Genomic DNA, 27,661 nt, shown 5'->3' with positions numbered 1-27,661 from the left:
GAGGTCTGGCTTTGCTAATAGTAACAGAGGTTAGTGATTCAAAATAAATCTTTCAACTTTTCAGGAGTCATCAGCTGGTTTATTCTTTACTATTTGTATGTTGCTGGCAACTTTTCCAGGCCCATGAACCCAAGCTGACTCTAGGTTAGGAGGAGCCTTCCTGCCTGTGGGACTGACCATGAAAATGGCTGTGGAGTTACTGTTTTATCAAGCTTTATGTAATGTTATATTACATTATCAAACATATGAATTTATATTTATGTTATCAAACAGCATCATGAAGAGTAGGTGGCAGAAGGTGAAGTGCAGGCTTACTTCGTGTACACTAAGATACAACCGTTTGGATGATTCTTTTACTTCCCTTGAGGCCGTTCCAATTTTGAGCCATTTCCTTTGTTAGTCTGAAGTAAACGCATGATTACTTTTACCACTAAATCAGTCCAGCCCCTCAACACCGGTGCTCTGAGAAGTGTAATGTCTCATCAGATAGGGCAGTGTCAAGGCATTTATAAACCATGTTTTTAGCTAAGTGATTCTGGGCACAGCTTGACCTTGCCCATCTGGCCCTGACCTGTGCTTGCTGCTTGCTCGGCTGCATCCCTGGGTACAAACCCCTCTCAGCCTCAGCTCAGACAAAGGCCGATGACTGTAGACCAGAGGCATTTACCATGTTTTTCTGTTTGAATTGGTGTGACTATCAGTTGATATTTTCCAGTTTCAACTGAAAGTGTTCAATAATTCATATGTTTTACTTAGAGTCTTGTGGCTTGTTCCATTCCCACCCATGTCTGAGATAAGGCAGTCTTGATGGCAAGCACTATTCAACTGAATGTGCATTTACAAATTAAAAATGGACTGTTTCAGATGGCTGACATTAACAGCCAGGGGTTTGTGTCAACACGAATGACTTCTGAAGTCTCTGGTAGGGATACTGACTTCCTGAGTTATGTGGAAGGACTTTTTTCCCCACTTCAATCTCCTTGAATGCTGCCGTTAGTCAGTAGTCTAGTTATTAAAGAGTCTGACAGGTGAACAGCATCACAGTGCATTGTTATTGTTAGGAGCCACAAATTTACTAAGAGTGAAAGTTTAGAAGACTTATGTTTAAGATCTGGTAAAAGTTTGTTGGTTCGTTTGTTTTTAATACGCCATTCCTCAGTAAAGGTCTCTGTACAGGCAGAAGTGCTGTAAACATCCAAATACGAGTCTTTGCAGAAGCTCCATACAACAGAGGGTGAATTGCTTCCTTCCCCCAGCCCTCGTGCCCCTCAAGCTGGTTGCGTTTGGAGTCCCTTATCGAAAGGGCTTTCTTGCGATCCTGTTTCTGGCTGCGATTCAACCGGTGACACCGGGATGCAAACCCGGAGACTTGGCCTAACTGGGCAGAAGCAAATCATTTCAGGTACCTCCTCCGCCCCGAATGCAAGCAGGCCAGACCACAGCAGCTTTTCGAAGGCACCGCGTCGAGCTGCTCGCAGGGCTGCTGGTGGGGAGCAGCGGGCTCCCGGGAAGGCGGTGGGCGGCCGCTGGTGCCTGGCCGTGGGCAGCGGGCTGGCGGGCGGCGATGGCGGCCTCCCTGCGGCGGGCAGCCACGGGTGGGAGCCGGTGAAATCCTGCCTACCAAAACCCGCTGTGTGCATGCGGGAGTGTGGCAGGGAGGAGAGGTGCGGGTGGGGGAGACGGGGGTGGAGTGGCAGGCTTGGGGGGGGAGGGAAGGAGGAGGGGAGGGGGCCCGGGTGCCTGCGATTGGTAAAGCTCCGCAAAGGCATCTGCCAGCAGGACTTCAGAGGAATGTGAAACCAAATCATTTACAAGTTAAAGATAGACGCAGAATACACAGCATCTTGAGCCAGGGTTTAAATTCGTCCCTCTCCGCCTGGCTTCTCGCAAAGCTCTGCTTGTCAGCTTGCCTCTGTCTCCTCTAACGACTCTAATATTCCCTTAAAAAGAACATCATTCTGGATTCTTTGGAATTACTAAAGTGGCAGAAGAGATCATGGTGCACACCGTAGGGTAAGTAGGAAGCTTGCCTTTGCATACATTTGCTAGGGTGGTTCCTCTGGGCTTTGCTTCTGCTTTCTGAGCACTCGGCAGTTCCTGTAGGATGAGGTAGATATTTAAGTAATGCTTTCCCTGTGTGATTTATTCCCGCATTTTCCTCATACAGATTATTTGAACTTTATTCCTCAGTGAAGTGTTAACTTACAAGGTTACTTGTCATGGCGTGCCTAGGGAGTCTTGGGTGTTAATAATCTTGCCATTACAGTTTTGAGTGCTGTTTTCCTATCAGCTGAAATTTGTTACATACCTTTGCTCTTCATTAGCGGGATATGCTGTTTGAAATGCTGCTTATTATTACAAAGTTGAAAAGTGAGTTGTTTTCCACCTTAGAGAGGATGTAATCAATGTTTGTTTGTTTGGCCATGGTTTCACTTACCTGCTCTTTTCTTATGTGTCAATTTGATCACAACACGGGGTTAATTAAATTTAACCTTTTTGTTTGGTTGTTTCCAAATAATGCTTTTACTTGGTGTTTGGTCTTTGTTTTTTTGTTTTGTTTTAACATTTTGGCCCTCTTGTTTTCTCTGAACAAAGTCCTTCTAGCAGTGATTTTAAAATGTGCACATTCCCCTGATAGTCCTCACTTAAATAGTGAGTTTGTGAGTAAAAAGAAGATTCAGGCTATCGTTCTTGCTACAACTTATCAGAAGTAATTTCAGTATCTAGCAGATATTGATCAATGAAGTGAAGTGGTTTTTTCAGGCTATTTTTCAAATATTTCTAGTGAAGTTGTGGTGTTCTTATGCCCAAAAGGATTTTGAAATATCAGAAACTCAGTGGGAAGTTAGCTGTATTATTTGTTATATAGCAAGAACTCATATTCTGAGAGTTTCATCTGAATCTGTGCTTTGAATGAGAATTGCCTAAATGCCAGGATAGTTTTTTGCCATTTATTCTGGGCACGCCTGTTTTACACTCGTAGTAGAGGAGCTCCTAACTTTGGATTTGGTGGCAGTTCACTCAAACATACTCAGAATTCCTGACGTGTTAGTACTGCCCATAATAACCGTAGGAAGTAGGTGCTGTCTGCGGATAACTGAAACGCCTAACATTTTTGGTTATAGATATCAGTGCCGAAGAGACTCATATAATGGCAGTCCATGCCTTGCAAATTATGTGGAACTGGGTGAACTAATATAGAAATGTTTCCTCTGTTTGAAGGAAAGATGATGCATCTGGTATGTTTTGTTATCTTTCTTCCATTTGATCAAGTTCATCCCTATTGATCAGCTTACTCAAATTTTGTAAAACATTGGGTATATTTGGGAGAGCAAATCTGCTATGAAGTGTTTCCTGCGTTATTAAGTGTAGAAAAGAACCTTTAAGGTAAATCTGGAAAAAAAACAACTGGAGGGGTGAGAAATGACATTCAAGCCAGTTCTCCTTACAGTTTGTACTGGCTGGGTGTTCTTTTAACTAGCTCAGACTAGCTAAACACTTCGGTTCCATGCTAAATTTCCAGGCCAACAGTTACTTACATTAGGGTATCACTGTTTTGGTATTGAAGTGAAAGAACTTTGAGTCAAAATGTGTCAAGATGAGTAAAAACTTGCAACAGGGCTTAATGAAGCTGTGGTTAGTTTCTGGCTCTTGCACAGGATCCTGTGCAGCTTCGGGCAAGTCGTGTGAGCTCTCAGAGCCCCTGCAAACCTGAAGGGGGTGGAAATGCTTTTATTACTTTTCTGTGTTAGGTATCTCGATAGCAGTTCCATCGCCTCTGATAAGGCTTGGCACAATAGGCTTCTGTTTTCAGATGCACCCTCCCCAGGGCTATGGCAGAAGGCAGGAGGGAGGAGGAATCCATAGATTTGGAAGCAGAGGTTTGCTGTGCCTTTTATAAGCTTCCTAAACTGAAAGAGAAAAATAGACTGACATTCAGAGGTGAGCAGAAAATAGAATTAATGTTCCATGCGAAATTCCTGAGTCAGTTCAAAATTAAATTGCATTTCCCTACCACAGTGTATTGCTTTTCAGAAGTTACAGTTCAGGAGCATGATGTTCCCATTTCATTATCTAAGACCCTTCTCCCATAATTAAATGTCTAAGAGGCACTGGAGAGCTTTGTCACAAGGAAACCTGCTTTGTATTCTGGGTAGCGAAGCTGCTTGAAAAACCTTGTTCCTGGAAGGGAATGAACATCTGACCCAAGAACAGGGAGTGCCAGGGTAAAGAACTACAATGTGGTATTGGGTTGACTTTTAAAAAATATATTCTGTTGTATCTAATCCACCTGAAATAACATCTTCCAGCTGTCCTAGCAGTAAATGGAAAATCTTCAATAAACTGATATTTTCCCATAGAAAATGTTGCTGTATTTAATATAGTTTATATATTATTATAATGTTGGCATATTTTCTGAAATGGAAAATCCTTGGCCAGCTGTTAGGGTGAATTTTACACAGTTAGGGTTCAAAAAAAATTCACAGAAAGAGTGGTCAGACAGTGGAATAGGCTGCCCAGGGAGGTGGTGGAGTCACCATCCCTGGATGTGTTTAAGGGTCGTTTAGATGAGATGTTGGGGGATATGGTGTAGGGGAGAACTTTGTAGAGTGGGTCTGATGGTTGGACTCGATGATCCCAAGGGTCTTTTCCAACCTGAATGATTCTGTGATTCTATGATTCTATGATATGGTACCACATGTGTTCAGTGATGATGGTACTACACAGCAGCACAATACTGCTGAGGCTTTTGGGTAAGGATGTGGTAGCTTTATCAGGGCAGGTCATAGGGGCTGGGATGCCTTGCCTCACCTCTCCCTTCTTCTCTCCCTGTCCCCTTCTCCCCCACTAGCCCTGTGCTCCTCAGGTGACTAGCATTTGTTGGGAAGCGGGAAGGGAGGAAGGAGAGATAGGGAGACATCTTCTTCTTAAAGGCTTTTGTAACAAGGTGTTGCTTGGTGTGGTGACACCCTCTTCTCCTTAATCTCCTTCACTTCTTGCCTCACTGCAGCCTTCTTTTCCCTCCCTCCCCTTTTCCAGGACCCCCACAAACCCCACACTGGGGGAGATGGAGAAGTGCTGCTGGAACAGAGGGGATGGGAAGGTGAGAGGGCATCTACCCCCAGCCCCTGCCTCTTGCTAGTGCAGAGAGAGGAGAGATCATAGAGGCCCTGGTCTTCAGGGGGATCAAGCAGGGACAGACATTCATGAGGGGAGCACAGGCCTACAGCTGAAGTGTTGGTGCCTCCTGGTTTTGGGTACTGTATGAATGGTTGAGGTGCTATTCTGATGCTGGTACAGTGTTCATCACTAGCGTGTGCCACGCTTTCCTGCTCAGAGGAGCTGACTGTTCAGTGTCACTTAGGGACAAGCCCTGCTTCTTCACAGCTAGTAATATGTCTGCTTCTGGAGCAGGCGGGTCATGGTCCCTGCCTTTGTGTTATCATTAAGTTGTAAGTGACTTTGTCATGAGAGTTCAGAAAAATGCTTTCTGAGGTGAGAATGGGTTTGCAACATGCTTTCCTTTAATAAATCCTACGCTCCTCTCCTTCCTCTCCTTCCTCTCCTTCCTCTCCTTCCTCTCCTTCCTCTCCTTCCTCTCCTTCCTCTCCTTCCTCTCCTTCCTCTCCTTCCTCTCCTTCCTCTCCTTCCTCTCCTTCCTCTCCTTCCTCTCCTTCCTCTCCTTCCTCTCCAAATCTTTGTTTCTAGCCTCATCTTCAAGCTTTTTGCAGCGATCATTCTGCCATAAATAAGAAAACAGGATTGTCATTAGGAGCTGGTTGGTAAAGAGTTTTAAGGTTTCCCCAAGGTTCCCTGACAATGTGCTGGCATTTTTCTGAGCTCAAAAGTAGCTAGAAGCAGCTTACAGTGATACAATTTCCTTTGGGTCCTAATGAATCTGCTCCCAGCAACAGCGCCTAATTTGTTTTGGCAGAGTATGACAGTCAGTGCTTTATACAGTGCAGCATGCCTCAATGCAGAAAGCCTCAATCCTGTAATTTTGTAATTCTGTAAAAAAAATCTGTAAAAAAGGAACCCCAAAACCACCCACAACCAAAACTAATGCAGTTATGATGTCCTGTGCAGCCATGTTACCACCTCTGAGTCCACGAGTGAAAACCCAGGGAAGTCACCAGTCCGAGTGGTGTCGGACCTCCTGCACTTACTTAGTATTGATTCTGGCTCCTGGTGTATCAGGGAATAAAGTACTTCCTGAGCTAATTATTACTGTATGAAGTGACTTTACCTGGAAGCACAGTGATACTTCCCACTAATAGGATGCTTAAAAATGCATCTAATTGCAGCTCTGGTAGTTGAGAGAATGCCTAATACCTAATAGTCTCGAGAAAACCATCCTCCCTTGAGGGGGGGGGGGGGGGGGGACGGTATTAGAGGAAGCCAAGTTTTACTGTATCTTTCTTGTGACTGAACCAATTGCATGGCCTCTTGATGCATTTGGCTATAAAACCTGAATTGGGGATTATACTCTGAGTAATAAAGAAGAGATAGGGAAGCAGTGGAAATAATGAATCTTTATTTATTAATTTATTTGTTGGCATGGTGGTAGCCGTTTGCTGAACATAACCTTCCCCTAGGGCAAAGGAGGGAACAAGTCGTCGGCTTCTGTGCTTGTGATCTTTGACAAGTCATGCAGGGTGCTTGGCGGATCTTTTTGTGGTGGCGGTAATACTTGCCCAGTTCTGTGAAGTGCTCTGAGATCAAGGGATGAAAAGTGGTACCTAAGAGCTGCATTCTTATTTTCTTTTATATCTTTTGTAGGGATAAGACTACTCTGGTATGAAATACCTCCTTGGAAATTTGTAAGAACATTTGTACTCAGTGGAACTTGAAAAAAAAAAAAAAAAAAGAGAGAGAAAAATGAAGCAGACAGAAAAGTCAGTGAGCAAGTAGGCTTTAAAAACAATTTATTGACAACTTGTGACTAATTCTTTTAAACACAATGAAAGCAAGCACAGGCAAAGCACAGAAGAACATGCTTGGAGTGAAGTTGTCCTTGAGTACTTATTACCAAATAACAGCTGTGCAGATAGAATTAGTTAGTAATCTTAGGCTTTCCTGCTACATTTTTTAAATATATCATTTAACAAGGGTATATGCTTTCTAGTAATTACTACCTTTTCAGTCCCTGTTCATTCTTAATGTGACATTGTCCTTGGAACAAGATCAGGAAATGCTTTTGATTCTTTCCAGATTTATAAAGCAACGATAGTTTGCCTATCATGTGTTTCTGTCCCCCCCCTTTTTTTATACACAACTCATTTATATTGGATTGAGAGACCTCCTATGTCATTTGTGTGATATGGAAATATAATCCATTCCCTCGTTTTAGATCATTCTTTTTTCCTATAAATTTACTTCAGAATGACTAACTTTACATCTTAAAAAATGCATTAAATTACAAAGGCAACACATTGATTTAAACATTTTCTATCTTGAGTTGATAATTCTGAAATCTTATTGCTCTTTTAATATGGAGTCTTAACTAATTTGTGTAACTGAAAGCTTCCTCACCTACTTGAGAAATTAAATTTAATCCAGGAGAGCTGGCCACTTTTTTGCAGAGTAGAACTCAGGAAAAAAGGTGCATTATAGATCCAAGTTTGAAAGCATTTATCTTGGTATTTGATGTGTATTTTTAATTGCTATTACAATTACAAATATTTCACTTTCCTTTGAATATACACAAACAAAATGTGTTTCCAAACAGATCAAACAGATTTCCAAAGAGATCAAACAAAATGCAAAGTGTTTTATGGTTTTATTTTTGTCCTTAAAAGTTTGATCAGTTTGCATGTCTTATTAGGGAAGGTAAATCACATCAGTTTAATGCAGGTACAAATTGTATTATGCTGGTACAGGAATGCAAGGAGAGCTTAATGGGGCTGAGAGTCAAGCCATGTACTTTGCCAGGCTATTCTGTAAATGGGTCATATTCTTCTTTTAAAAAAACCCACTTCTGATAATGCCATCTATCACATTACTTCCCCTAAAACATATTCTGCGTCCTGGCTTCCCACCCCTCTCTGCCACCTGCCAGGCCACTGGTAGTGCTCTTCATCCCAACCTCCAAGTTGTCTTCCCTCTAATTCCAGCCATAGAGTTGGATGAATTTTTGGCTGACCCTTTGAACACATAGTTGCAGCAACCAGGGCAGGCTGGCAGGACATCCAGAAGTAGTAATTCAGTGAAAGTCCTTGCTCCATCTCCTCCGCTTGCCTACAGAGTCTCAGTTAGGGAGGAAATTTCTGGAGGAGACACATTTTCAAATACAAGAAGTTGTGTGTGGCTTGCAAGAAGCCCCTTTGAGCACATCTCCCATAGACCCATGTCAGTTCAAAATGAAAGTCATCAGCAAGGTTCAGACCTTCAGCTGGTAGAGCAATCACTTGCACTTGTAAGCTCTAAAGCTCCCTGTGAACCATCCTTGGAGGAGGATGAAATAAGCCTTTGGTTAATAAGTTCAATGGCTGATTGCTGATAGTGCAGAAAGATAATAGCTGTACCTGCCCGCCATGTACCTACCTGCCAGATTTCAAGTTTTTGTGTGAAAGCATGGAGGAATTAATCCTTCTCACCAAAAGAATGATAAAAGATTTATTTTAACACAGGTAAAGCTATTTCTTTTCAATTACTTTAGCTTTGAAAATTGCTGAAAATGTATAACTAATACATTCAGCTAGACTAATATCTGGTATGTGAAATTTCAGATCAAGCATGAAATTTGGCAGAGCAACTGAAAAAAGTTTTATAGTAGGAAGTGGGTGTAAGCAGAGGAACTTGCTAAAATGATGATAGCAAGAAGCAATTATGTGAGTCTAGGAGATAGTAAATATAATTTCAGAAATCATACAGCTAAATAAAATTAGGTAGCGATGGTTGAAAAGAATCCAAGCAAATGTAAGTTCTTCATCTACATTAAATCTGTTGATGTATTCCTAAATAGAGTTAAAAGTGCTAGATTTTAAAGCCTTTTTTAAAAAAAAATAGTTTCCAGGCTTAGGTGAACTCTTCACAGGACAGTGCATTTTCACTGGAAGGTGAACAGGTGTCTGCTGAGAGTCACACACAGTTACTCATAACTCACCGCTAACTTGGACTGAATGGCCCTAATCTTTGCTGTTACACTGTTTAATATCCACCCACATTGAAACTGTGTATTCTCTATGAAAAGGGCATAAAGTAAGTAGATAGACTGATAATTTTTCAGGCCACTCACTTTTCCTGAAAGTGGAAATAAATTCCTTGGGCACACAGCCTTAGCTTTTGTAACTGTGCATATAAAGTACTAAATAAGTCATCCATTGTGTTATGTCCAAGAGAAACCAAGCTTTGCCAGAAAGCAACCTCAGCCTAGCCAGGTCTGTCCATACCTATTTCATAGGTCATTAGTCCTATCCTTTTTCTGTTGTACGCGATCGTAGATGACTGCTTGGGATTGTATTAGGCATGACTACATATACTGGCAGACTCAATATAGAGCAAGGAAATAAAATTGGATATCTCAGCCTTGAAAGAAATAGTCCTAATTGTTTTTCCACCCTGCCCCTGGTGGATAGAGCAGGCAAATAAAAAGAGGGGAAGGTTATGCAAATATTGGCCTGGTCCTTGCTGGATTTGCAGTATTTTTCACTGTGTGCTAATTAAGAACTACACACAACTCGGTGCCTTTTGTGAGGCAGCATCGCAAGGGCACGCTTGGTTCACCAGGGACACAGAGGCCAGCAGTGGTGGTATGTAGCTCGAGAGGGTTCGCTGAGCTTTGTGCTGGTAGCTCTTGACACCAGTACGGGCTGGGAAACAACTGGTGAGGCAGCAGCATTTGAGGATAAGGTTTACTGTGAATCTCCGATTGAACATGAATTGGTAATGTGGAGCTTTGCACGATAGAAAGGAAAAAAAGAAAAGCACGATATTGGAATGCATATGGGAGTACAGCCCGCAGGGAGCAATTTCCACGTTGGTGAGTGCTCAGCTGGAGTCTTGTGTTCAGTTTGGAGCACTGCTCTTTAAGAAAATGCTGGCCACTTTGGAAATGGAGGGGAGGGCAGTAGAAATGACCAGAGATCCAGAGGACATACCTCAGGAGAAAAACCTGAAACATTTATGTTTTTAGTGCCTAAGGAAGAGCAGCTTGCGGGGGAGCTGGTAGGAAACAGGCAGCTTTTGAGGCACAGATAGCCCAGAGCAGTCTGTTGCAAAGAGGAGGCCAGTAATCTCATCTCTGTGCCCATAGACAAAGAGAAATGGGTCTAAAATGAAGCAAGAAAGAAGAGGTAAAACCTAGGAAAATGTTATCCCTGAAACAGGCTGCCGGTGGAGGTTTTGGAGTCTCCCATTGCTGGAGGTGTTAGGAATGGCTTTAGTAAACACAAGTGAAGTGAATGTGACTTTATCTCACAGTGAGAGGTGGATTACGTATCTTTCAACCATCCTTATGACTTGGTGATACTGGTGATAATACTGCACATGGAATTATTTTCTTAATGAAAGACATGTTTTCTAAATTTTGGTTGGAAAGATCTCTCTGCAGAGTGGGACGCATTTTGCTGAGGTGCAGAGGCACTTAATCATCATATAATTTCCTCATTTTGAAATGTTTCTTAGGTAAGTGGTTAAGGCATAAATAGCTGGCTTTGCATTTCAGCTCAAATGTCGTTGTCCTGAAATACTTGGGGACATCACTCTGTCAGCTGGCACTTGACAATCCATCCTAAATTTGAAACACGTAATTGGATTCTTAGGATGAAATCCGAGTCCCCTTTGAAGTCATGGGGTTTTATAGGGTAAAAATTTCATGCTGAGGACAGAGTGGTGTCCACTTGTATGTGCTTAGCTTTACTGTCCTAGGCAGCCCTGTTGTTTTCAGGATGAGGCTGTAAGGAGTGGGTTGTAAGAGCGTGTAACCTTTGCTATGGCAAACATTTGGTTGGAAAAGACGGCCTTTGGGGTGCCTGTGTGGGTGAGTAAGAGTTTACAACAGGCATTACGTGAGGTGAATTAATTACTTTTTGCTTTTTTCAGATGTCAACAAATAATTTACACCATCTGTTCTAAAATAGAGAGAGGCAGTCAGTAAAAAAGCAACACCTATTTTGGTTTCTAAAATTTCATTTGATAAGACTTCAGGCATTCTATATTCTCTTTAGTATAATGTAATTTTTTTCCTTTTTCTGTTTTTGGAGGGGGAGGTTCTCCCCCAAAATGTATTTTTTATTGCCAGTGGCCTTTAATTTGCATTTAGTATTTAGATAACTATAACTTCAAGCTAAATGTTTCTCCAGCTACTGGTTAATCACTCCTGATGAAATGCATACAGAGAAGTCTCCAGGTGCTATGAATTGGAAAAGTTTCACTGAAAATACTCTGGCTTTGTTAATGCCAGTATTAATTCAGAGCAAGTTCACTGTTCACTGTAGCTACTTTAGATTTAGAATAGATGATAGCCAGAATTTTATCCTTAAAAAGAGATCACATTGATGTAAAAACTCAGTGTGAATCTCAGAGCTGAGAGTTAAGATTTTGTGCCTCATAATGTATTGTTGCATTTCACATCCAGATTTCTTTGCAGGCTTTTCTTAACTGTCCAGTGACGTGCCCTGTGTAGGAATTGCCTGCGTATACCTGAGGCTAGAATAAGCCTGCAAGGAAGCACAAACTCCAGACTTTAGGACCACCAATATATCAGTTGTTAATAACCTTAGAGTGTTACTATAGCTAGCACTAGAAATGTAATTAAATCAGAATGATTTGAAACTGCCATTAGGGGCGAGAAGACAGAGGAAAAACAGTGTCATCCTCACAACATCATGTTTTCATTGACCTACTTACAGTAGGGAAGAAAATGTGTCCCTTCCTGTTACAGCAGAATAGTTTTGTTCAGAGATTTTTATAATACAGCTGCTCAAGAGAAGACTGGCTTTCCTAACCACTCCAGGAGGATTTGAAAAGGAGAGTAATGCTATTTCACACACTTAGTACTAAGGCGTGTAAGTTCCTGTCCAAGCTATAATGTTATTAATCTAATCAATTTGGCAGAAAGTGCTTTGACTAAAAAAAAAAGGAAAAAAAAAAAAAAGACTTATATTCAGAGGTGAGAGGAAAAGGGCCGTGCCTGGGCTGCAACTGTGCAGTGGAACCTTTTATGGGCAGTCATTTTCCTTCATATTCATCTTCCCTCCATGCAAGGTCCCTGCCATCCCCGAGACCCCCAGACTCCCTGCCTGGCGTCCATTGCAGCTGAGCAGCCTTGCCCTTCGCACGCTGAAGGGGCTGGCTCCAGCCTGCTTTCGCTTCAGCAAGAGTTGCCTCACGTGCTTCACGTCAGGGAATTACTGAAATGCATGAAGGAATGGCGTCAGGCCTGGCCCTTTTTGAGCGCACAAATTTGCACTGACACTGAGCCTCTGAAAGCGCGCGAGTGTGGGCATGCAGCCTTCGGGACTGCAGGCTGGAAGTGGAGGAGCCCTGAACACCAGTGCATGGTACGGCACTGCCTCTGCACATCCAGTGCCCCGGCCGAAGTCACGAGCAGGTGGCCATAGCTGCAGAGCCCACATCTAAAACACCACTGGAGAGAATTCCTGGGTGCTCTTGCTTCTCCAGATCTGTCCCATGAGCAAACAGTGTGAGATACAGGTGTCCAGGTTAACCCAGCCATGGGGCTTGGCAGTCCCCACAGAGTGGGCAGCATGCGGGGCTTGGGGTGCAACTATCCTCCTCAGGACTTGTGCATGTGGTACTTAATGTTTGTTGTCTTATGCCTGGGTTAATAAACCATCTTTATCTGAAAATAAACACCTGCAGCTAGTCCTTTCTAGGCTGCTCAGGTCACATTTCTCCACAAGGTGTTGGTAATTTAGTATTGTCAGAAGCATTAGTCACTGCCATAGTAGCTTAATAATGCGTGGTAGGAGCCAGATGGTAATTAACAAATTAAATATATCGTACACATTTTCCTCAAATATTTCACATGTAGCAAAAATAATTAGAAGCAGAGCACTTCAGGTGCTTAAAACTGTTACATGTATTTAAAACATCTCACTGTGTTAGGAAATTATTCACTCTTTTAATGGTCAGCTAGGCCTAATTTTGACACTGTCCCAGGATTCATCAAGAGTCCTGTAGTAGGGAGAGAGCCAGAGTCCTGTCTTTTTTTAACCCTTTAACTCTGCCTTGTTTAACATACTCATCCCCAATGGCTGTCTTCTGTGCCTGTGTTTAGGAGTGTCACAACTTTGTAGGTCTCAGCTGCTCTTAACATCCTTTCATGTTAGAAGCGTCTTGAATTGGAAGGTTATGTGGACGTGCGTGTGCGATGCAATCTGTTGCAAAGATGAAATCAGCTTGTAATTGAAATGAAGGAGAGACAAAGCTAACACAAATTGTATTAAACTGCTAAACTGGGAAAGACTTGACAGTATGAATGGAGGTGACAATGGGTTTCATTATGTAGTGTAAGTAAAATATCCCGGTATGCGCGAGCTTGCTTTAACTCACTTGGTGTCTCCTTATTTTATCACCAGATGGTGACCAGCAGTTTCAAATTAAAGTGCTCTCAATTACCTGTGCGTGATGGTTGAGCGATAGTGCACTTTGATATGTCTCCCTTCCATGCTGCTTCAGCCCAGTACTCCTTGATCCTCCTGCAGCCTGACTCCAGGACTCGGCTCTGAGTATCCCAAGCCTTTGACTCTGCTTTTTCTCTGGGGCAGGATCTGATCTGAGCACTCTTGAGGCAGAAGAAGCAGGGAACAGAGCAAGCGATCGGAGGAGCATCATTTCTACGGGTAGGGTGCGGTTAACTGTCTTCATGGGGAGCAGTTGGGTACTAGCAGTGGCTTTGAGAAATATGATTTATGTTTGAAAACTTTCTTCTTGAAGAGAAAAAAAATACTGTTGAAAATGTGAATAGGTGCTTTTTGATAGAGTGCAAAGTCTTTGTCAGACAGTAACAGTTTCTATTCAGGCTTTGAACTTATGGTACAGATGCAAGCACCTATACAATGCAATGAAAAGCAGAGAAGATTCTGCCCTGTAATACCTTTGCTCTTTGCTACATTTATTCACCTCCACACTGTTTGATGGAAGAGCACTGGGGATTTCAAAGAATGTGTTTCTGAAGCTTATGAAAGAAAATGAATTCCATATGCAATTTCTGTTAAGATTTTTAGCCTCTTAGAGTCAGGCTCAGGCGTTTGGAGTGCTTCTTAAAACCTTTTGGTACTACTGCACAGAGGATAGAGGTAGAAAAGGGCTGTTAAGTTATTCACACAACTGTTAACAGCGTGGACTTGTTTTGTGCACCCTGAATTCTCTTTTGTTGTTGGGGATGGCTTTTGCTTGGGGGTTTTCTGGTAGTGCTTTATACTGACTGTTGTCTCAGCAGAAAACCTTCACTGTTCTTACTGTAGAACAGTAGAGCATGAAAGCCCAGGCAGCACTGGTGTCACATAGCATGCAGACACGGTGAGGAGTGATCCTGCTGACCGCACTCAGGATGGGTGAGAGCGGACATCTGAGAGGGCAGACAGAAGTACAGGAATATGCCGTCCTTTACCTGCGATCCCACAGCAGTGGTGAGAACAGGCCCCGCATCTCCCAGCCAGGGTGCAAGCAGCACGGCAGGTACTTTTTGCTGTGCTGCCAGCAATCCTGGTCCCTCCGCTGTCCAGACCAAGGAGCCTATTGAATGCACCGTGCTTCTCTTTTTGCTGGTGTTTCTGGATTTTCCCCCAGTGCAGTCCAAGGGAAGGGTGTGGGGATGGTCCCAGCAGGTTCTGCCCCGACACGACATGCCATTGAGTGGCAGCTTGGCGCACGCACAGGGACCTGGCAGGGATCCTGGCATCCGCAGCTGAGACCTAGCTGGAGAGCCTTGCCTGTGTATCTCTCCCAGGAGCTAGTCGCGCAGGCAGGGCCTTGCAGGACATCCAAGGATTACAAGGCACTTCAAAATTTACTACAATCAGCATCAGAGAAAATCTTTCACATTTTCCATCCCCCTGAAGCCCTTCATATATGCAAACAATTACACAGACTTCATAATGATTATGTCCTTTTAAACTGCGGTATTAATATTGGTACTGGATTTTTTTAAATTATTTTTTTGCCTTTGAGTTAATTCAGTTCATGACCTTCATGCTTCAGGTTTTAAGGTGCCATTACATCCCACAGAAGACGAGATTGCTGCTGAGGGGAATGAAAATAAATACCATAGGGGGGGAAAAAAAGTTTTATTTCTTCAGTCTGGTAGTTCATGTAATTGGGGAAGGTAGGGAGTGTCTTTAATACCTGTCACTCCATTGTGCTGACTCTTTTGAAGTATTTGGACACAAGTCATGAAGCTTTCTGTTCACCTGGGAATGAAGAAAGACATTCAGTCTGAACCTTCTTCGTTGCTACTTTTCTCACATCACATTGCAGGTTAGTAGTATTTCTGCAAGAGGCTATGCAGAAATCTCAGGGCAATGTAAGCTGCAAAGATTATTCTCTAGTTTATTTTGACAAAGTAAGATCCATATACCTCTGTATTAAAGGAGCATTGTGATATTTGGATATTGCCTTCAAAGCATTGCATTTCAATACAATTACTCAAAAATAAACTTTGTATAGGTAAAATAAGCTATTTGCTGCATTTCTTCTATTCTGAACCAATCTATAATTTATATTCTAGCTGTATAATTTTCTGGAAAAAACCCTTTACTTCTGACATGTTCCTTGCTCATTGCCTCAATTGTTTAAGTCAGACTTAGGCTGTCCTCTTCAGTTTTTATTTTTATTTGATATTTGGGAAGCAGTAAGCTAACCTGTGTGGTGTTCTGTCATCAGTCTGGATGACTGAGTAGTTCCACAAAGACTGCTGCTCACCGGCTGATCACTGCACTTGGCATTTATCTTAGTAAAAGTAAATTGCAAAGCCCTGCAGCTGAACAATTTGGTTCCGAATGCAGATGGCTAAGCTGGAAACCCATTTATTGTGTAGTTTTTAGCACTGGCAGGTGAGATTCAGAGTCCCCACTGGGGTTGCATGGGCAGTAGCAGAAGTACTGCAGTTGCTGTGAGGAATTTTGCTTGAAGTTTGGGGTGATCTTGTTCAGTGGTCTGCTTACCACATGCTTACAGAAAGTATTTCCTTTTATTTCAAACAGCCAAGCAAAATGTCATTCCCAGCCACTGCCTCAATGTCTTCCCTCACTAAAGCAAAACAACAGGTGACTAAATCCTGATGTGCCGTATCTGGCACATTTTGCAGTTGTTTTCTGCTTCTTGATAATGCCAGGATATGAACATTCCAGCTGTTCTGGCTGCCTCTCTGCTCACTGAAATGAAGGTTGCCTGGTTTAGTCATTGCTATTTGCTGAGGCTGCTTTTACGTGTGCGTTTACTCTGTTTATAGGATCCCAAACACTATGTGTAAAGATCTGTGTTGACATCTTGTAGTGAGAGTTTCCCTGTCGATGGAAACCCAGGCACGTATATGTATATATTTTTGAAGCAAGTGGTTATGGTGATACGTGCAAGCTTATCTGTTCAGCCTGTTCATTTGAATGTAGCCTTCTGCAATTAATTGCTAGAATGAAAAATTCAGTCCATCCTGTTTAGAATTACATGTGTTTATTCAGTCCATTGTTAAAGCTGGTGCCGTTATTCATGCACAATTTTTGCTTTCATGTAAGTTTTATTATACTTTGATCTCCTCCTGTAGCACTCAACATACTTTTTAAAACCACTTCCCCAGAAACTGTTATTTCACTGTAATTATAAAAGAACATGTATATGAATCACAAATGAGAATATTACCCAACTAGATGTTCCTAGAAACAGGAGAGCACTTACGTGCAATACAATACATTAATCATTTATAAGGAGTCAGCTATTAAAATGATTTTTTTTTAATACTGTACATTGAGTACAAAGATGATGTGAAAAGCCTTTTCACTGAAGATGCTTGCGGGCTTTTGAAACTTTATTAAGTTTCCATCATCACACTCTTGTCACAGATTTGAAAAGGAAAACCTCAACAATACTAGTTTGGGTGACTCCAGGTTAAGGTACCTCTAGAGTGTGAGTATATATATGTATACATGTGTATATACACATAGGTACATATATATATATATGTACCTGTACACACAAGAGTCTGTATTTTGGCCCATTTCTACAAGCTTTTGTCTTTAAGAGAAGTCCATAGTGTGCTTTGTGCTTCTTCATTTCAACAGAACTCCTCATGGGCAAGGGGTTTGCCTGCTTTGACACTTTCACAGTCAGGATCTGTGGTCATTGTAAGCTGATTTCTCAAATGAATGAAACTCTGATAAATCTAGCAGAGTATTGTTTCTTCACAATGCTTTATCCCTGGGTTGGCTTCAGACTTACACATTTGTAAATGTTACCAATAACAGGAAAAGAGAGGAAAGGAAAGAAAGGAATGAAGAAAGCTTCAAGCAACCTTGTTTTGCATTGTCTGCGTGAAGGTGTAGCGTGCTCACTCTGCATTCAGATGTAGGACGTGTGTGTGCAGATGGCAACACAGGCTCCCCTCTGTCCCTTCCCCAGGCTGGTGGGATGTGCTCCAGTGCCAGGCATGAGCTGCAGAGCTCATTTAGCACCACGCTGTGCCCAGTGATGATGCACAGCATTTTAGCAACTGCTGAAGCTGAAATCAGCTTAGAGCTGCCTTGTACCTGGGCGGCTTGGGGAAGAGGCAGAGAAGTTGGAGTCTGTCCATCGTGGCCCATGGACACATTCCCTGAATGGTGCACATTTGTGGTGGAGGTGGTGGGGCAGGAGACCTTTCCAGGACAGGATCTGTTTTGACTCCTGCTTTTGAAGCAGGGTTATTATTATTATCATTAAGAGGCCCATCACCACTGGGCAGTGATGCAGAGCACCGTTCTGCTTCCCTAGGCATCTCCCCCCTCAGCTCCCTTACTTTGGGGTGAAAACTGGGCAAGAGAAAGGGCCAGCTGCAGAACTGTGGTTGTTTTGAAGCAACTTTGCACCACATTAGTAGAATGGAGGTACAGCCTGGATCACTTTAAATTCCCTTGTTGATGTAGGCAACAAATCGGAAAGGAGAGATGGTTTGGGGAAGCAATAGCCACGCCTGATAACTTAGCTTTTAAATAAAGAGCAGGATTTTTCAAATATTGCAGAAAAATGGCAAAAGCAGCAGAAGAGAACAGATTGAACACTTGTAAATTATCTTCTAAGTGCTAAATTTTGGGCAAAAGGGATTGCAGTTCTCCTAGGAAGAAAAGTCAGCGTAATGAATAGTTGGTTCCCACTTAAATCCCTTTTACTCTTCATACTGGAAAATACAAGCAGTTATGAGTCCTGTAGCAGTATTTAAAATAACAGACATATTTAAATCTGAGTTTGTCTAGTGAAACTTTGCTAAAACTATCACACCATCATGATGATACCATGACAGCTTTACAATTTAAACCAAATCTTTTTTTGTCTCTGATGCCATCCTGAGCCCCACTGTGGTGAAAACCCCAGGTGGTTCATGCTCTGTGCTTCCAGATCAATCTGTAGCGGTTCTTCTGTTTCTCCCTTTTCCATGACTCCTCTGTAGACCAAGGTTCTGCACATGTGTGCCCTTCCCAGCCTCTCTGATCGAGGAGTGATGAGAGAAATGGCATTCCCTCTGTTTTCACCTGGCAGCAATCTTGAATAAACTGGATGCATGTGGTTGTGGGGCAGGGAGGGGAGATGAGCTCTGGTGGAGACCAAAGTGAAGGTATCCCAAGACTGCTTTGTGCTTTAGCCTTCTTCATGGGGTCAAACCCCAAAGGAGATCAGACTGTCTGAGGGTTAGGAAAAGAAACCCCCACCTTTCTGACACCCTACTGCCCTCTGCCTTAATGACTGTTTGGGAAAGGACATTCATTCATTCATAAATTAATTCATTTTGCATTCATAAAGTATCCCTGTTTCATGCTCTTGAAATATTGTGGTGTGTCACATCCTGCTCTCACATGGTGGAAGACAGTGCATTGCACACATATACTTTCCATAGCTTTAAATGCATTATTACCTGTTGTTGCAGAGGCCACACCCATTGTATCTGATTTTCAGAGATGCTGAGCAGCTGTAACTGAGTGAAATCCATGGAAAGCATACATGGCAATCACACTATTAAAGTGTAGCTCTCTTTACTGAGTTTCTCCTGTTTTGCTTTCAATGCCAGACCTTAGTACTTGCAATCCAACTGTTTATTAAAGGTGAACTCCTTATCTTTTGTCTCCTATTTATCAAATGTTGTACTTGTAATTTATCTTTGTTTTATGCTGTCATATGCAATTCATGATCCAGAACAACAGATCTTATGACCCTATAGAAAATTGATAGGTAGAACTGCTTGGAAAATAATCTTCACTGGAAATCTTATTAAAAATAAAATTCAGCTAGTTATTACAAAATTGACAGTCTGATTCATTCACCTGTCCAAGAGAGAATGGAAGGTCAACTAAAATTTGAACCCTTGGTAAAGAAGTGTCACTTCATATTAGTGTAACAGGCAGTCCAAAGATAGGCTCACACATTACTAAAGGTAAGAGGTGCAAAAACCCAGTTACAAATTTAAAAACAACATCCTGTACAAGTATGATTATTGAGTGGGACATTGGTATTATAATCTTCCAAATGACAGCTCTATCTGACTGTAATTCATTGTGAAGTAAAGAGTTTCTGGTGTGCCAGGAGTTCTCTTGACCTGATGCAAGAACTTTATAGCTTAACTTTATGACCCCAGGAAATTAAATGCATTATTGCAATTCTAAATCTAGCCTTATCCTGTCTGAAGATACTAAAATTTCTGTAATACCCACTATTACAGAATAGACACTTAAAAATTCTAAAACTTCGCCTTTTCTTTATAGCTCATACACAACCACACTGAAGCGGCTAAGAACATGTTGCAAGCTACTTGTTTGTCGTTTTTAATTTTGGAGTTAGCAGAAAATAAGAAGTCAAGCTGTTAAACCTCCACCAGTTTTCACTTCATTGGAGTTGTTCTGAGAACTGCAAACCATATGTTCAGAGATTGGCTCCTGGGCATGATCTTTTGTGCCCTACGTGTGTCATTACAGAAATATTTTAAATTAATGCGGTGAATTAGGAAAGGAGACTTCAGTGCCGAGAGCAACTTGTAGTCCCACAGGTAGATCTGAGGTACGGTCCTGACCACGCTGTCGTCACGTGGCTCTGGAAATTCTCTTTTACTGCCTTGGAAGAAGGAATTGTTTTGCTCCTCTTTCTCAAAAGATTGGTTTATGTGAAACCCACTGCATTTTTCCCTTGGACACACAAATAGAATTGCCCATTGCTTGTCCAGGTATCCTCTTTCTTGCATCTAATCCAAGCACACATCTCAGGTTTCTTTTTCATCTGCTGAAATATGACTGTGATAAATTTATCTCGACAGCCTGTATGGCTCCACTCGCATTTAAGCGGCAGTCTGACTGGCTGTGGGTTGTGGGCACATGACCTTGGGAGAGGTGCGGACTATTCGTCTTGTGAAAGCCTTCTGTATTGGAGTGATGTGCATGTGTCTGATATAGCTTTGTAAGGCCATGGCAGACACAACAAACTGTCCTTCAGTGTCTCTCACTGCCCAGAGTGGCCACAGAACAGCTTTACTGGGCTTGTCCAAGTTCAGCTGGCAGCTCTGCCTCCTTTCTGCTTCCCTTCTCTCTTTATTTTTCTGCTTATTTTCAGCTCATTGTAGAGTAGTTGATAATGTAGTCTGCGGTAAAGAAAACACGTGAAGTCCTGACTATGTAATAGATTGGTAGCACCACCGATTAGGAAAGCTGCCCAGCAGTTCCTGTTTATAGTACCCTGGTTTTCAGGGTATTTATGAAACTTTTAATGTTTGAGATGAAATTTTTCAGGCCAGCTGTTTTCTTCAGCCTGAGTATTTTTGGAATATTTCAGTTCAAGTGATTCAGTAACATTGAAAACAAGGCTAGCATAAAAATTAGTTTTTTTCTTCACCTTAAAAGAAAACCTCAGATATTTTCTTCAGTGCACTTTAGTAGTATTGTACTTTGGATGTAAACTTCAACAGAGCACATGACCTTTTGCACGAGGAGTACTTCTGTTATTTGTCCCTATGCAAATCTCCCCCCATTTGGCCTATATAGTAGCCCTCAGAAGAAAATAAATCCATAGCAGTTTACCTGTGCTGAGAACCAGCTGCAGGTGAAAACCTTTGATGGATCCAGCCCCTCTGCAGGTGCTGGAGAGCCTCCATGCCTGCTCATGGCACCTGAATTGTTCCTTAGTCCTTGAGCACCTGGCAAGCTTTCTGCTGTTATTTGTCTTCACACGGCTTCAGGAGACACGGAGCTCTAGTGTTTGTTTTACAACAGAGTTAATCACTGAGCGAGGAAGTGGTTGTGAAAAGAAGTGTGTACCGAGGAGTCAAAGACCTGTACCCATAAGTCTTACACACAACAGCAATGACACAGTTTCGTGGGCAGCCTGAACTGTCTCTTAAATGCTGAGGCTGCTAAAGCAAACAAACGCGTTTCTTGTTTCATAATTCCTCTGGAATAATTCTGCATATAACGTGGCATTGCTTCTCATTTTGTTAAATAAAGGTGACAGAACGTCCAGTGCTTTGTAGTAGTTATATAGCTTAGCATTCAAAATAACCTTGATTTGAGGATCTCAAAGTACCTTTAGGCTTCCATGTATTACCCACATGAGGTACATGTGGCATACACACAGATCACACAACCTCCCGGAGAGCAAGAGCCACTTCTGGCAGCTCTCTGGCAGGACAGGTGAGGAGGGGCAGAGGGACCCTTCTTCTTGGGCAGCACAGTCCCAGGGGAAAGAAAATGTCTTACATTCAAAGCTTCTTTCCATTTGGTTTATGAAGAAGCGTTTTCCAAAACTTCTAGGTTTCTACTGTACCTCCAATCTCTAGCTGAGCGGATCTCAGGAGGGGAAAAAAAAAAAGAAGGAAAATAAATACAGGAACAGTTTGAAACCTTAGTTATGGAGCATTGGCTAGTATTGAGTAAAAAATAATCCTCCTGTCATCAGTGTGTCTGATGTTAGGATTACATCTCTCCTCTGGTCTGCCTTTTTCTTTTGTTGCTGTTCTCTTTTAGCAATATCCCTTTTCTTCAGCAAGAACCTTTTGATTTGATTTCTGTTTTGTTCATTGTGGGCAGATGAATGTTATTTCCTGCTTATTAAATGCCCCATGCTTACTGTATTTTATCCACATGAATAGGTTTCCTTGAGAACAGTGTGAAAGTTGCATGATGGGCGGAGCAAAGAGTTGATTTTTTTTTTCTGGGCTACATAATACTTTTGGATAAATTTCTGTATTGATCACCAATCCTCTTACATCTGCCTAAATAACTTCTTTATCATAGAAAATAACTTTGCAGTTTATAACGCTGTGAGATCACTTTCCCCTCAAAAGATCTTATTTATATAGTCCTTTCTTGCTTTCAGACTCACTGCTACTGCTCCAGTTTCTTCTCTGGTAGTAATGTTTTAAGAATAAATAATAGGCAAAGTTTGCAAGAAATAGTGTTTTTACAAAGCCAACTTGTAGCTGTTGAAAACACGAACAAACTTCTGGCAAATGGGAGTTGCGATGTCTTAAGAGATACACACATCAAAAAGCCCTTCCCCCAGTCATCTGTAGTGAAAAGGCTTTGGGATTTTCTCAAATCTCTTTCACAAGATTTTCTGTGCTCACTTCTCCAGCCTTTCACCTCATTGGACATCATGTTTCTTGACCACTCGATGAGGAATATTCTGGCCCAGGCATAAAGAACATGGAGAGGGTATGAATATGTCTCATTGACTCTACACATACAAACACTTTCCAAAATTATAAAATAATTAATCAGCTGGACAATTAAAAAAAAAATCCATAGTTAAGTGGTTTATTAAATGCATGGCCTTTTATTAATCCAAGGCAGATTTTCCCACTGTGGGGAAATACATCTTTGGAAACAAATAAAAAGAAGAAATCCCCCATCCCAGCAATCTACTCCAGACAAAAGTTGCCTTCCTGAATTCTTTGGGGAAATAGTCCATTTCATGTACTGTAATTTGTGGGTAAACCACGAGCCTTGGTATAGCGACATATTATGGGGTTCAAAAAGTTGTACTGAACTCAGTCATTATTTAGATATGCTCTGGGCTTTCCTGCCTGAATAAATGGATTAACAGCTGCTCAAACAAAAATATTTTAATTAAGACAGAAGAGTAACTCGTAAGTTCCATGGACAAACATATTTCCCAGGTTTTAAATAATGCAGGAAAATTGTGAACTTCATGTTACAAAAAGGAAAAGATGCTGAACTGAACGAGCTGATGTTCAGACAAAAGCAACTGTGAGCTTATATTGCTGTTGCAAGTGGTTTCACGTATACAGAAATAACTGCTGTGCAGGCCAGGCTGGGTGCCAAAGTCATCTTCTCTGTTGAGGTTGCCAACGCTTACCCCAGAAATGACGTAGCTGTTGGCATAAGCCTAGACTAGCAGTGATCACTTTGATGTCTGAAATACAATACAGAGTATAGGCGACTTCTTTACAAAAAGAGCAGCAGAGATAAGAATCCCTCTGTGTCCGTGATGAGAAGTAACAGATGGGTGAGGAAGGCACCGTGTTTGCTGCAGGCCGGAGAGGGGAATGGGAGGGCAGAGCACAAGCGCGATTTTTCTGTTGCTGTCCTGCCACTAAGCAGGTGCTCTGACCAGAGCCCTACCACAGCATTGTGTTTGCAAACAAAATTCAGGTTTCTGTGTACAAATGGTGTTAGATGCAAAGGCTTAAAAGAAAGAAAACAGAAGTCCTAGATTCCAAAAATATTTAAAATCTTGGCTGCATAATTGTGAGCAAAAACCTGTGACAGTTACTCTCCAATCATATGAATCAAGTGTCCTTTGAACAACAACAATGTTCAGATGGTCACCTGGGAAGTGGATTTCAGATGTCAGCTCAAGTGGGCTCACTCTACTGACATTATACGTAGCTTTGGAGATGAAACTTTGCCTCTGGCTGCATGCTGAAGGAAGTAAAACTTGTGCTCTCAGATAAAATATGTAGTTCACAGGATATGTGATACCATGAGATGTGCTGCTTGTCCCAGGAATTCGCACCTTACGCAGAACAGAAAAAACATTGTAGGCACTGCATGAAGAAATAGATACGGCTCATTCAGAAAAAGTGCCATGGCTAATGTCATTGGTTGATAGGCAGCAAACCATATACCAAAACTACTACTTTGAAAAATACTGTGTTGTTTGAGGTTTTTCTTTCTAGCTGGAAGGATGTGATACTGTCAGACCTTCTACACTCAGGAACAGAAGCAAATATTTTTGAGAGCATCTTTGTTTTCATACTCTCCTAGGATTTTTCCTGCTTTAGTACCACCTCTATTCATTTAATAACCTCTATTTGGAATTAAGGATACTTGACCGTAAAATACTGCTTCTTAGAGAAACTATTAAAACTGAAGTACCTTTTATGAGGCACAGCAGCTTTTTATGACTTCTGTTTACGCATTGTCTAGGCTTGCCAAAGAGTTTTGTTTGTACATATCCCAGAGCACGGCAATTTCTTGGGCAGGGACGGTTTCTGTCTTTATTTCTTGCTCTGAGCATATGGTCATTGCTAGACAAGAAGGCCAGAGTTTGCCCTAATTGGGTCAGATTCTGGCTGCTGAGAGCACCTTAGTGTGCATCTCATTTAAAAAAAAAAATTAGCACAGAAACAGTGAGTACAAAGGATATGATCTTTATCAAAGTAGCTTTAGGTCTGAGCAACCTGTGTCAGGTTTCTCGCTTATAGGTATGGAGGGCATGTATTTAAGACTGCAAGGAAAGTTGCAATTCTTTCAGATAAACCAGCTGATTATTATTATTTATTTTTATTATTATTATTATTTTAGAGGGAAGAGGCTGATTTTGAAACATGAGCTTTTCTAAGCAATGAGTCAGTTCTGCATCATTTCAAGAAAGAGCTCTGGCATCCAGATTCATATACCTAGCTGAAGAGGTAGAGACCTCAACATACTAAATATTCACTGACTGAGACACTGAGGCTGCATGTATTCTAGTAAACCCGCCACAGAGATGCCTCTGGCACCGAGACAAACTAGCATGGCACAACACTGAACTCAGTCACCAGAATGGGGTGGCCATAAGCAAACAGCCTGCTGGAAATGTCTCTGGCCCCTCCAAACTCCCAAACTGTGCCCAGGAGGCCTGTGGAGGAAGAAGGGCTGTTTAGGGCCAAAACTGTGCCAGGGACTGCTGTAGTGCTGTAGTGGTGTAGGCAACAGCTCCAGCTCCCAAGAGCATTCGCTTGCCCAGTTTCACTTACTAATATAGACATAGTCTTACCAGGGAGGTGGAACCAAATAAAGAAGAAGCAGTGGTTTGGTTGCCGTCACTCGCCATCGTGTTGCCAGACATTGGTTATGAACCCTGTTGCATGCTATAATAGATTATTCAATAACTCTGGGCAAGCTGCCTCCCTAACAGCTCCTGAGTTAAGTTGGAACAAATCTGCCCTGGGAAACGCCAGAGCCCAGCTTGACTGCTTGTCTTTTGCTGGGCAGGATCTTGCTATCAGCAGGGTATTTCAAGAGACATTACACATTTGCTTTCAAAACCAAAGAAAATATTTGTGGGGAAATCTTGCCATCGGATACAAAAAGATTTGTCTCCTGAGCCCAGCACTATAGTCAGTGTGATGCAGAAAATCACTGATACCCTAATTTCTGGTGTTAGTTTTTTTCGGAATTCCTCTCTACCTGGCATTCTGTTTTATACTGGTACCTTTTATTGGTACCTCAGTGCTCATAACATGGTGATGTTACAGTGGTTTAAGCAGCAACGTGTAGCTCTGCTGTCCCGGAGATGCCAGATGTTACTGGGGCATGTGTGCAAAGAGCTAAACAATCTGAATGAGAAAATTTGGTTTCAGAATGATACTGATCTTCCAGGAATTGTCAGTGTCAATCCAAACTGATACAAATTGTGTTGGGGTGTGCTTGTATGTACATAAGAGAGGAATCACAGTCAGGAGGCGAACAAAAGGACCGGTACTCCACAGCTCTGATCCCTTTTCTGATGGAGGTTTTCCTGAGTCATGGCTATAAAGGAAATATTTGTTCATGTGCATAGTGCTAAGCAGACTATTCATTCCACACAAACTCTTAAAATTAAGTGCATAAGTTTGTATCCATTTCTAACTGTGATGTGGAGATCTGTTTGCTGGTTGCCCAACTTGTTAAAGTAGCTGTATGCAAATACCATAATAATGGGCATCTTGTAAGAGCTTATATGTAGTAGAACTGCCCATCGTTCTGTTTCTACCTGATTCCCTGATGTTATCCACAATATCCAAAGACATGAGGGAAAAAAAACACTTCTACATAGGCCATCTGAAACTGCTGAGCACTCTGCAGTTTAATAATAACAATAAACATAGTGACATTTTTAGGGAGGTAGATTTATTTCTTTTCTTAGAAATAAATTCTGTGCTGAGTAAGCAGGCTAGTTTTGTAGTTTCCTTAGTATAAATCAAAGATTTGATTTGACATATATATTAGATTCATGCTTTGGGCTAAAGTTGCTACTTTAATTTGCAAATATTTTCGTTTTCTTCACGAACAAGAGTCCTTCTGCTCATCCTCCTTGAGTCTTTTAATACGGGAGCTTTGCTTTCCAGTTCAGTGTTTGTAGTTTCATGCTTCTATAGCTAGAACTCCCATAGTGTGATCAAATGCATTTTAAGATAGTGGCGATTCTGCATGTAAATTGAAGTCCCAAGCAAAGCAGAACTGCTGAATCCAGCTCAGGACTTGATCTACAGCCTAATATGGATGTAGAATGTCTCTGCTCTCAGCCTCTCTAAGCACATTCGGAGCCTGCCAGGATCTCACTTTGGACCGTTTGCATGATGAATTCATCCTAAGCAGTAAACAAAATGTGGTTAATGCTCTAAATAGACTGCCCCATTTCCTGGGTTCTCTGTGGTTCAACTGTTATTTAACTTCAATAACAAGATTTTTTTCAAAACAGAGAATTTGCTTTTCAGCTTTTTGTTGCACCCATGCAAAGTCATATAGCAGAACAGTGGCACTGTGAGATGGCTGTTTTACTTAAAAACTAAGTTAACTCTTTTTTGATATTGTTATTTGTCCTAGCATTTACAAATTCCCTGCTTTTAAAGTTTACCCTGAGAATTATTTTGTAAATGTAGTACTACCATGCTAGAGAGAGCTGAGCAGTTCCTGAGTATAGGATATCTGTAGTCCTGAGCAAGCGGCTCCGGGTAGCCCTGCGTGAGCCGGGGGCTGGAGCAGGTGACCTCCAGAGGTCCCTTCCAACCCCAGCCACTCTCTGAGTCTGTGACACCATTCAGTTGCTGTCTCTGTGAGGCTGCTCCCGTTCCTGTGAGAGCAGCCACCTGAACACAGATGTTAACCACCAGAATCGGACTACTTCATTTTTCCATTGTTTGTAGCTGCCAAGAAAGTTGATTAAAAATCAAAATCTCTCCTTGGTGCCACTCAGACACACATGGTGGTGTTGTCTCCTTAGGAAGCCTTAGTAGATCTGCATTCGCTGACCACGGTGTGTGGCC

At 41.9% G+C, this 27,661-nt stretch overlaps 1 protein-coding gene across 13 annotated transcripts in view; it reads left to right on the top strand.

The window, feature by feature from the left end:
- Positions 1–1,386: 1,386 nt before the first annotated feature.
- DTNA (dystrobrevin alpha) overlaps positions 1,387–27,661 on the top strand; it is a 189,826-nt gene continuing 163,551 nt past the window's right edge. For 8 of the 13 annotated variants that reach the window (XM_074819946.1, XM_074819926.1, XM_074819936.1 and 5 more), the window contains exon 1: positions 1,950–2,013. In XM_074819946.1, coding sequence (XP_074676047.1) covers positions 1,997–2,013 — 17 coding nt within the window. In that variant the 5' untranslated portion in view covers positions 1,950–1,996. Of the gene's footprint in view, positions 1,403–1,770; positions 2,014–13,733; positions 13,809–27,661 lie in introns of those variants that run through there. The other 5 variants (XM_074819847.1, XM_074819830.1, XM_074819964.1 and 2 more) reach the window with 3 other exon arrangements.

Source organism: Strix aluco, chromosome 1, assembly GCF_031877795.1.
Source record: "Strix aluco isolate bStrAlu1 chromosome 1, bStrAlu1.hap1, whole genome shotgun sequence".
Classification (NCBI taxonomy): domain Eukaryota; kingdom Metazoa; phylum Chordata; class Aves; order Strigiformes; family Strigidae; genus Strix; species Strix aluco.
This window is presented reverse-complemented; position numbering and strand designations above follow the sequence as displayed.